The sequence below is a fragment of the Teleopsis dalmanni genome, chromosome 1 (assembly GCF_002237135.1).
Source record: "Teleopsis dalmanni isolate 2A chromosome 1, ASM223713v2, whole genome shotgun sequence".
Lineage (NCBI taxonomy): Eukaryota > Metazoa > Arthropoda > Insecta > Diptera > Diopsidae > Teleopsis > Teleopsis dalmanni.
Window position 1 is genome coordinate 168134507 of NC_051846.1, and position 12223 is coordinate 168146729.

A 12223-nucleotide genomic window follows, 5' to 3' on the forward strand; every position below is an offset into this window, starting at 1 on the left:
AATAGTTAAGCGATTTGCCAGACAAAGATTGAAATCAATCTCATATGCATTTCAGTGGCTTAAGTTAGGAGAAAAAAGTTATTCATAATATACAATAGAGAAAAACTTCCACAAAATGTAATTACATTTAATTGCTAGCATTAAAAATATTTGATATATATTTGATAGTTTAATATGATATGAATATGTGGTATAAGTTAAGTGATAGCTTATAAATTTATTCATATACGAAATTCTATTATAACAGAAGCTTTTGATAATATATATATATATATATATATATATATATATATATATATATATATATATATATATATATATATATATAATATCAAGCATATTACAATTCAATTGTTTACTTAGTAGTTAACTAGTAGTAGTTATTAATAGGAAAAAGGGATAGTAGACTGCGACCTAAAAGATCTATTGTACCTCTTAATCGGATTAAAGTGTTTCTCCAAGTCTTATGTTGAGCATTCTCCAAATTAGTGCATCTGGGTACTTTTACTCTATGATGGCTGGGGAGTTTCTGCAGAGTCCCGCCCATCTCACTGACTAATTTGAGTATTCTCCAAGTCCGATTTCTTTAATGCATGACAGTACAGGGCTTATCTTTCCTAGTCTTGTTTCCTATATTCCATAAAATAGCCTCTTAGGTGTTTCTTTCGCTTGTACATCAGTGTCAGGTACTCTCCCAACAAATGGTATGCGGTTTCTCTCTCTTCTCTATAGTAACTGCAGTCTGTGTTGAATTGGGTTTCTAACTTTGTTAGGTGATTATACAATCTACACTGACCGGTTACTAATCCCGAAATAATTCTTATGTTACTCTTTGTTTGTTCTAAATGCAATCCTTGAAGCGTTTTAGGTTAAAAGTCCCTAAAAGCATTTTAGATTGTGATAATCTTAGTAGCATTTCCTATTTAGTAGTAAGATTAAAATATATAATATGAAATATATAATAAATTAAAATATAAATTTAGTTTAAAACTAAGTAAGGTTGTAAGTGCGTAAAAATATTTTAGATTGTGATGCTCTTGGTAGCTTTTTTTGAAATACAAATTTAGTTTAAAAATAAGTATAGATCGCACTTGAAGCTACATTTGTTTGTGGCAGTGAAAAGATTTCATAGATATTTCATCAAGCCAATTATTAAATGTATTAGTTTAATTCCGACATATGCCCAGATCTAAATATTATTAATTTACTAATATTAAACTAATAGTAACCGGACGTTTTTCGGTTAACCTTTTCTGATATGCAAAAGCAAGGCAGATCTTGTTTGCGCATGCAGAATGTCGTAGATTAGAATGTTTGGAGTCTAACACATCAGGATTTCTGAAGCTGTTACATCACAAACGTTTTATTTCCTCTTTTACTTGACCAAGTAATGAAACTTGACCACCGACTGAAATCAACCAATGTTTCTTTAAGTATTATTAAATAAAATGTATGATATTGACCTTCTGAAATTTGATACTATTTAAAAAATAATAATGGAATTTAATTAGATGAAACAAAGTTTATGTACTTAAATAAAACTACAATTAAAAAATTATTTTATGAACTTTTAATTTTTTCTTCGTTCATTGGATTTTGAAAGATTTTAGTTTACGTTACTGTATATAAAAAACAGACAATCATTCGCGAAATATAAATATATAATAGATACAGCTAAACTTAAGCAGGTTTATATCAAAATCATAAAAGAAAGATTCAAATGTACTTTAGTTTCACTTTTTTGGACTTTGGGGTTTCGGCATGCGTTTCTAGACATTCAAAAAAATTTGCAGCAAAGAAAGATTTTTCATAATTTGTGGTATTTGTTGAGACATGAAAGTTTCCATTGAATATAATCCGTTCACTCAGTATTTACTGGAGATAGACCGGGATAACAATGTCTATATTATCTTTAGTAATTCAAAAGTAATTCTCCAACCTGTTTAAGGTTCTCCACAGCGATAGCAGGATTTTGTTTTTGGCTTGCCCCAGCAGTCTTTTCCTTTTTACAACTTATTAGCAACTTTTCTAGTCAAAGATAAACAGTCAACAAACCAGAAACGCCACTTGATTTCCAGTAACCTTAAATAGAGTAAATTATTTCAAACAGTAATAGAAAAAATTTTGATTTGAAAACTATTACCTATTATTATCACCTTCGCCGATTAGTAATAAAACTATCTTCGCTTTATACTTTTTTGATTATTATGAGAATTTTGCGAATTATTAATGTGAATAAAAACAAATGAAAATTAATTTTAGATAATATCTTAAGGTATAATAATTTATTTGATTATTTACTTACAATCTTCTGTTACTGTTGTATTATAATTATTTGTCCAAAATTGTAAGAGAGGTAATAAAAAAATTTTATTAATCTGCAAATAAAATACATTCAATTTAATATAAATTAATTTCTTCAACTGTTTCGTTTATGTCAATAAATATCAGTTCTATTTGTTGTTAAAACTATTGTTTATAAATTATTATTATTTTAATAAAATAAAATAAATTTTTGAAGTAAGAAGAGTTTAAATAGAAATGAGAAGACAACAACAAAAATTTTAACAGATTTATTCAAATTTGGCCGACCACACAACACTGTTTTGAGTATTGTCAAGTACTCATCTCCAGTGGTCTTAGGAAATATTTGAATTTTTTAATAAGTTTATAGTTCGCACATAATTTGTTTGAACTGTAATTGCCAGGCTCTGAGAATACGTGTCTGTCAACTTAGAGTCGTCACTTTCGGCAAGAAAAAAATAACATTACAATAAATTTTTATTTGTATATATATATTATAACTAAAATAGCTTCAGATGTTACCATAAAACATTTATTAACTAATAACACACTAGTCCTGATGATTATAATTATTTTTGAATAAAGCCATATTTACTTATTCATATAATAGAATACTGAAATATCAGAAAACAACCAACAGCAAACTTTAAATCTGTCAAACCATAGCATTGAGAAATATGGTGTATAGTCATTGAAACATCGAAGGTACGGATCTTTACAGAGATCTGATATAAGTATAGTGTATAATATCAGAAAACAACCAAATGCTATCAGCAAACTGTAAACCTGGTAAACTATAGCATTGTAAAGAATAGTAAATAGTATCCCTTAGAAGATCAAAAGTAAGAATCTTTACAGAGACCTGAATTTTGTAACAGCTCGATTAAACAGGCAATCAGCTGTAGTGGTATATTAACCATGACCACACACAATACGTTGTGTGCGATATTTAATGTGTCACACTAACCCGAAACACTCAACACTCAAGCATGAGCGAAAAACCCAAATTGTCGGTCACTAAGTCAACTAAAGATTTATCGGAAACCAACATATATATGTAGAATACATGTAGAACTGCGCACACTAAGAAACAAATTAGATACCAACAAAGAAAAGAGGTATTGATTGACATCAAATTAAATAAAAGCATATTATAATTAAATTAGATTTAAATATTTTATATACTTATCTTAATTAAATATTTAAAAACATTTAATTACATGTAAATAATAGCGAATGAAATAATTTTATGTTCTATTTATGTTCTTACCTCAAAATAAAATCTAAGGGCCGCAATACAATAAAATATGACAATCATTTTTATATATTAAGAGTCAAAATACATTGATTTAATGAAAAAAAAATTTATAAAAAAATCGATAAACACAAAGTTTATATATTTAATTGAAGAGCAAAACGTTATTTGAAAATATATTTTAAAAATAAAATATCTGCTGTGACATTTAATTCAATGCCATATTTTAAACGTTTTTATATAAATGCCAACAACTACTGCAGAATGACAGCAAAATTAATTTCGAAATTGCTTGGCGTCAAACACATAGTTTTGATGTTAGTCAAATTGTCAAATCGAAAATTTGTTTCAGGACTTGAGTGCAAGGACGAATAAGGAAGGTAACACTTTTAGTAAATATATAATGCATCTAAATATGTATATAGTTGTTTTTCTTATAATGCAGTTTTAACTAAAATTTAATGGATTTTATTTATGAATTGATTGCGACAGAACAAGATTGAGTGCAAAATTTTGGCCATGAAAACTGTATAAAAAAATAAAAATAATAAAAATATAAGGTAAATATTTACATTTAAGACATTACCCGTGTGTTCAATCCTGGCAACTCTTCTTTTTTTGGTTGCGTAGTACTGTCTTTGAAAGCTGTGTCATATTTCATGCCAATACCTGTATTTATCCAATAGTTTTGTGTTATCAGATTCTGTAATATTAGATTCACACGAGACTTTTGCTTGTAATTTTAGCTGTCATGTTTGTAATTTAAGCTATCAATTGTTGTTGCTTTCAATGCAAAATGATCATTTTTGACAGCTAAAATTATAAACAAAAGTATCGTGTGAAATTAGATAAAATGTTGAAAATGTAGTAGAAAACGTTCGGTGATCAGACTATGTCACAAAAAATAACTACTTGTGATACCAATAAAAACGTTGATAATAAAAACTACACTGAACAACCTTCAACACATTAACTAACAAACAATACTTCAGAGAAATTAAAAGTTTGGTGCTCAAAAATCGTCGATAGACAATAACAACTCTTCCAAACATATTGAACAGCGTAGTACTGGTCCTTTAAACAAAACCCAAATGAGCCTGCATCGGGCACACACTTCAACGACCATCAAATGATATAGCAAGGCGAGCACTGAGATGGAGTCTACAAGGTAGTCGGCGACGCGGTGGACCAGCAAAAACATGGTAGAGAACAATTAAAAAGACATTAACACACGTCAAATTTTATTGGAATGATGTCACAAGAACAGGTCCTAATAAAATACGATTTAAATCAATTGTGGAGGCTCTATGGTCTAGAAGGAGTTCAGGAAATTAATAGTAGTACTGGTGACTAAAAAAAATAATGGTTGGTGAAGTTTTTTAGTTGAATAAAAGCAGAATGCAAATATCTACATCCTCACAATTTATTTTTTTGAAAAATTCGAAAAGTCAATTTAATTTTTACTGTTCTAATAACTTCCAAGAATAATTGGAAGCAATAAAATAACTTCCGAATTCTTGACACCAATCAAATTGTTTTTGTAAATTAGTTATTTATGTTTTTTTTAAATTATTTAAAATAACTAATTTCAATTAAGAAATCACATATTTGTGAATTTCTGTTTATGCTGTTGTTGTTGTGATTTGAGTTAGTGCTATTGCGCACTTTTACTCTTTTGTGGCTAGAGGGCTTATCCCTGCCCCACACTAAGCTTTAACTATACTAGAATCATTATAATTTATTTATCTTCTAACTTATGACGGACCGTAGATCAGCATATCTTCCTGTGCGTCCTGAGGTAGACGAATAATTTGACAATATGCATTATTGTTATTGAAAATTAATAAAAACATAAAATATGTAATATTTTACTAAAAAATATTTTTAATAAATTCTCAATCTAAAAATATATTAAAATACTTTTTAAAATATAAATATGAAAAATACACTTTATCTATACTTGAATACTTTAAAAGTTATTTTCTATTTTACTTGAGATACAATATTTTATGGTAACGTTTTCTTAAGCTTTTTATGAACTTTGTTTTCCTTTTCAAATGGTTACTCAGGGAAATGCAAACACAATAAAAAAATATCATTCTAAATAACTATATTTATAAAGGATTTCAACCAGGGGAAATATTTACAAAATTTAATTTTGCTCAATATAAAAGGTACAAACAACAAACTAAACTCAACTTCCATTTGGTAGCAGAGCGGCTTTGTTTACATTAAAATACAAAATTTTTAAAGAAATAATTCTAAGTGGAAGGACAAAATTATAAAAGGGAAAATTAAATTAATTTTATATCATTAAGAATATTAAAATTTAATAAAAATTCGTATCATCAATAAACATTTTTTACCTTCAAGTAAATTTCTTTAATATCATAAGTAAATAAAAGAACTGCAAAGTGTATGTATATAAAAAAAAATAATTATAAATAAATAATGAATAATAATAATAATAAATAAATAAATAATAAATAATAAACAATAAAATAAAACAAAAACATAAAAAAATATAATATTATTTAGCATATAATATAATGAAAAAACAAGTTATATATATAAATTCTATATTTCCATAAGTTATAATAGGTTTAACGAAAAATGCATGGATGTAGAATGTGTAAAATTCAATTTGGACTTAACGATTAATAAAAATCAGAGTATCAAGCAGAGGGCCATGTCAAGGCGGAGAAGATTGAAAGCAGGTGTGTGCAGTTGGATAGGTAAAGGGGAATTGATTCCATATGGATTTTTAGGACAATGATGGTGGTTTAGAGGAGTAACGTCGAGACACGGAATTTTTTAAATCGAAAGAAATAATGTAGAGCATGTCCTATAGTAATTTTAAAATTTATATATGCTCTACTTTATTAAATTATTCTTAAGTTATAATTTTTAATACTGATGCCCGCCCTGCATTTTTAACAATTTTTTAACAATGCTTTTTTATGAATAATAAAATCAAAATACGGAATGACCTCAGTAGAAAAATATCCCCTATACATGTTATTCGATAAAAATATTTAGTTGAGTTCATACTTAAGTAATAAAATTTAATAACAAATAATATAAAGGACAAAATTATTAGTTAATATAGAAAAATAATAGCATGCTCAGGTGCATTGTAAAAAATAATTGGATGCGTTGTAATTTTTAAATTGGCTGAAAAAAATTCGACTTAAAATTTGAAATTTATTAAATTAAATAATTATTAAATCAAAAATTAGCAGTTGTATATAATTGCTAATACATTCGTATCTTCTCCTACTTCTTGCAAAGATTTTATTCGACTTGAAAGAGGACTTCTAGTCAGTCCAAAAAAAATTAAAAATGAAACAATTGAGTTTACCAATTTCTTTATTAATTTGTATAAAATTTTCATTATGACCTAACTTCCAAAGTTTGTTTTGGCATCCCTGGTCAATCATAAAAATACAGCTTCACTCTTAAATAGGAAATCTTACTTCAACTCAGTGTGTCTTCCTTTTAGCTCAATTATTAACAACAAAGAAACATGGCGCATTAATTATTCATCCTTGGAGGCATTTGTGATTGAAAAATATTTGTGCATTCGCTTGGGTTTTAAAAAGGGCCTAAAATTTTATTATCTACACACGTTCGTTTCTGTATTGTTTTTACTACCGACAATTAAATTTTATTTTTTATTGCTCCTGTTAAGGCCTGCAATTCGCACCGCTATTCGTACATCCTGCAAATCACCAACTGCCAGGCATGCCCTTTTCATGTAATTGTTGAGGTTTTCAGGCCCTTACCTGTGCGATCGTGTGCTACGCTGAAAACGTTAATCACTAGCATTTTAATATTAACTCGAACATAAAAGAATTTAACCTCTTACGAGCAGGAGTACAAATATTTCCGCACATAATTTATTCGCTATAAAATTAAGAGTATACCTACCCGTCCGAGTAAAGTATATGATTGCAGTTGTTTTATTGCTCGAAAAACCCTTAACGTCCGCATTAAGAGTAACTTGCTGCGTTCAAGGATAATCACGGAATACCGATATGTTGTAGATTTTTCGCGCTACTTAGGCTTTCTAGTGCTTAACCCAAATGCTTGTTTTCTTCAAAATTTTCTTGGGAATTGGGTATTTAATTTTGTGGAAATTTTCGTTAATAAATCTAAAGGGCATTTATTTAGCACAAAGCAGTATTTAACTTATATTCTTGGAATTGTGATTAAATAACAAAATTCATACATAATATAAGTATATTAAAATGTTAATGCAATTTTACACATAGGTATTTCTCATCATAGATTATGCAGTTAAAATTTATTTTATAGTGAATATTTAAATTATGTGTATTAATTTAGGAATAAATTCCGCTTAAGTTAAACATAGTGAATAAAATAACAGAGATTTGAATAGTCAATAAAAATTATATATATATATATGTTTTTCATGTTTTTCACCACGGTATCTGTGCTGACGGGACACTGTGTAATAGGAAGGCATGCTATGAGTCTGGGTCTTCCCTTTAATGACTTTTGTCGAGGTTGTGGCTTTGAGGATGAGGAGGAAACCGTGTTCTATCTCATCTGTCAATATCCTTCCTTAACTAGAAGAAGATTAAAAATCTTGGAATCCCCTTTTCACCGATCTGACTGAGCTGTCATGCTGTAATGTTAGGGACTTAGCCAGGTTTATAGAAACTGTCAGGTTGGTTTTTCTTTACCAAATGAGAAAGTCGTTACCTTCGTTCGGCTTTCAATGTATACTGATCTAAATCTATGTACATACCAACGTCACTCCTGTGACGTCACAATGGGCCATCATTTGAGCTCAAGTGGGCTGTTTTTCACTAATTAAATATAAAAATTATTTTTTTTAAAATAATATTCATTTTTAAAATTGAAACTTATATAAATTTAAATAATAACATTACAATGGAACTAGTTGATTTTACCTATTTTATTAATAATTGTTTTTTTTTCATTATCAGCATTACCTACTTGAAGCAAAATGAGTTTATTATAGCTATTGACTAAACCATTACATAGATTTTTTATACAGATATTCTTTTCTATAATATTAAACTTTCCAATTTGCTTACTTACTACCCACTGCCATTCTCAATACCCTGCGGAGTATAGGCCCGTAAATATCATACCTTGCATGATTTTGTTGTTTTTATTAATTGTCGAAATAAATTTGATGAAAGAAATTGATGAAAGAATTTTAAGTACTATTAGGAGACATATTTTTGTGGTAATTTTAATACATATTCTTGCATTTAATTTTGATATTTTGGGTAGTTGATTCAAGAGTTCAAAGATGAATACACTTTTGTATATATTAATCAAAGAATTTAAGATTCCCTCTGTAGTCAGATTTGCTTTGCAATTTAAAATCATGATATTAAATTTCATTATTAAGAGTAATGTTGTTTACCGATGCCTTTATAATATATTTTTATATATTGAATCGTTTGCTTCAAGTCGGACGTACATCCCTAACATCGATTTACTTTAATATTCATTTTCAATATTATTATTGAATTATTATAGTGTAATACACTAACTGAGTTCCAGCATTACGAAAATATAATGTTTAAATATAATTTTAAGACAATTATTGAGGTTCCTATAGGAGCGAAAGTTATTTTATTTGAGTAATAGAAGTCAAAATGGATATATTGAAATTATTTCAAACATAGCAAACAAACATTTTTCAATCTTTAACTACATTCATTTATTTTCAAAATAAATTTTTTTATGAAAATATTTCGGAAACAATGTAAATAATCAAAATTTTTGCAACTTTCATTTTTAACAGATAAATTTTCAAAATTTTGCCGTCATTTTCGAATTTCAAAATTAATTAAATTTTATTTTTGAGTTCCGAAAATTTCGAAGTTTTGATATAAATTTTTAAAAATTTGGTGTACCATTTTTAATAAATTGCAAAAATATGTCTATATATCCGAAACCACAAAAATTTGTTAAAGAAAACTACAGCACTGCAATGCAAGCGATTGCATTGGGAATGTCCACACAGAAGGCTTCCACAATTTACAGTATACCGGTAGCAGCACTACAGAGACGATCAGAGAAAGAAATACGTCGCAAAAAGGATAAGTTATCACTGTTATCACCAGAAGAAGAATTGCGTATTGAACGTTGGGTAGTTGATTGTTGGCGTACACGTTTTACAAGCTGTGATGACTGTGGAATATGTGCGGCAGCATTTCAATTATTCAAGGAAAGTGGTCGCTTTACACGTAATCCAGAATTTGGTAAGCGCTGGTATACTCAATTTCGTATGAAACATCCAGCTGTGAAAAAAATAATGGATTCATATTCAGTACCACCAGCCAATTGGAATTTTGATTATAATCAATTACGTGAATGGTTTGATGGTATTAAAATTTACTTGGATGAGAATGACTTATCGAAATTTTTACTTAACGAAAATCGTGTATTTCATTGTACAGTGGAAAGGTTTGAAAAATTTAGTATAATAATGAGTTACTCTGCCGCTGGCAGTTCGACGCCCCCATTGATTGTATTACCGATCAAAGCACAAAAAGTGACTTTGCCGAAAATTTGGACAACATACACACAACCGCAAGCTGCTATAGATAGTGAGGTTTTACGGCATTATATACAAAAAGTGCTCTATCCAGGTTTAGTGCAAAGAAAAGTAGAATTTCCAGTCATTTTGTTTATTGATCAACAGGAACAACCGCCCTCTATGGCACTATTGGACACTTGTAAGCAACTGAACATAGTTTTACTTAATCTCTATAATATGGCATTTCAAAAACTTAAGTTTGCATGGGCAAGTTCAATTCATAAATGGTTTGCAGCATCTCTAAAACACATACCTAGCAGAGATTATGTCGATACACTAAAGTACTCACTAAAGTCTACACTGACAAAACAAAATATAAAGAAGGCATTTAAAACTAATGGCTTATTTCCCTTTAGCTTTGCAGAAGTAGATTCGCTATATTTTACGGAAGGCTTGAAGCGACAAAATACGGTGGATGCATCTACTGAAACAGTGTACGAGGTCCCACGATGTACGGTCGCAACGAATACGCAAAGAATTGATTTTGGAATTTCTTTAAGTGATTTTAAAGATATTGTAGGCTCCTCATATATTGCGTATTTGGACGATTATCTGAGCATGGAGGGTAACATGGTAAACTGCAGTCATGAATTTCAATGCTTGTTTAAGATATATCATAGACTAGTTTCAGAATATAGAAATAACTTGTACAACAGAATAGATTAACGAGCTGGTAACTAAAGGAGTCTTTTATCAAATCGTCTGTGTTAAATTTTTTCTTTAGTTAATAGTTTGTTGATAAGAAGATATTTAGATATACAAAATTCATGTTTTAGTATTCCGTATAATAAAAAACAATATAATCTAAAATTAACATTAAGTGTGTGATCCTTATATTTTTTTAAAATTGATCATCTGATTATCAGAACTAATTATCAGTTATGAGTAAACTATTACTTAACTCACATTTTAAGTCTTAATTTACTACAAATAAGGCAGATGATTTATTGGTTTAGAAAACGAAGAATGCTTCCATTAGATTACTTGTGCCTTACCAGCAAAGCAAAATTTTAGAATTGCGTATAATTATAGTAGATTTTGTGAAATTGTAACCGGTATTGGCTTACTAACTCTATTTACAACTATTTAACTGATAAGCTATCACACAAAAGGCATAGCCATGATGCATAAGATACTCATCAATATCGGTATTCTTCTTCCCTTTAAAAAAGTAAATTTGGGGGAAAATGTTACTAAAATGGAGTTTTAACTGATAATCCTCGAGGTATTTGCTAAGAGAAAAAACCCCACATCCTCACTCATTATGCAGATAAGAAGTAAATATGAAAATAAGATAATGCAACTTAATGAAAAAGAGTATGTACAAATTCCACCATTATTACAACAAGAGATTCATTTCGGCGTAAACTTTCAGATTTTGGTCTGATTTTGACCGGTGTACATTTTTCTGTTGTGAATGAATCTTGTGAAGACAACCAAAATCTTTCATTGATGTCGTAAGCGTTGTTCTGTTCAGCCGGATTTCGGCCTGTGAACTGTAATGAACCTTTCTTTGGTTCGTATTAAGCTGGGGTTTAACTCAGCCGTCCCCAAGGTCCACACAAGAAATTTATTTAGTGAGACCCTATCACTTCAAGTTTTCACGATGACGATGAACAGAACCGTAGGCCACCTGATCGAAACTAAACTAAATCGCTGATGAGCTGAGCTGATGTTATAAATACTAATTCGCCAGACAGCCGACACGATATAACGCAAACACACGTGACTGTTAAAGCTACGTGCGTTGTGTTATAGGTCGCAGGTCACACGCCCTTCCCTGTTCACTGTTAAAGCGCCCAGGGGCCGGAGACGTTAGGTGACTATTAAAGCTACCTATCGTTTCCGACACTATGGTATAGACTCACGTGACTATTAAAGCTACGTGAGTTATACCCCGTACAACCGAGATTCAGTTACTATTGAAGCCCCGAATCTTTCTTACCTGTGTCTCTCACTTGTGTTGTTGTGCTGGATTCCCGCCTTGAATTTATACCGTTCAGGAGTAGCTAGTCTATGTGGTACTTTATCAATTCTGTATCTGGTTAAGAATCTGA

At 29.4% G+C, this 12223-nt stretch overlaps 1 protein-coding gene and 1 long non-coding RNA gene across 2 annotated transcripts; one reads left to right on the forward strand and one right to left on the reverse strand.

The window, feature by feature from the left end:
* Window positions 1-1575: 1575 nt before the first annotated feature.
* On the reverse strand, window positions 1576-2341 carry LOC119670055. Its single transcript, XR_005251669.1, has 3 exons — window positions 2306-2341; window positions 2144-2193; window positions 1576-2082 (listed from the first exon to the last, which is right to left on the reverse strand). It is a non-coding gene; the product is annotated as an uncharacterized LOC119670055 (long non-coding RNA).
* A 7129-nt stretch (window positions 2342-9470) lies between these two features.
* On the forward strand, window positions 9471-10972 carry LOC119670042. Its single transcript, XM_038080145.1, has one exon. It carries the CDS (start codon window positions 9504-9506, stop codon window positions 10830-10832), a length of 1329 nt encoding a protein of 442 aa, XP_037936073.1. The 5' UTR covers window positions 9471-9503; the 3' UTR covers window positions 10833-10972.
* The last annotated feature ends 1251 nt before the right edge of the window (window positions 10973-12223 follow it).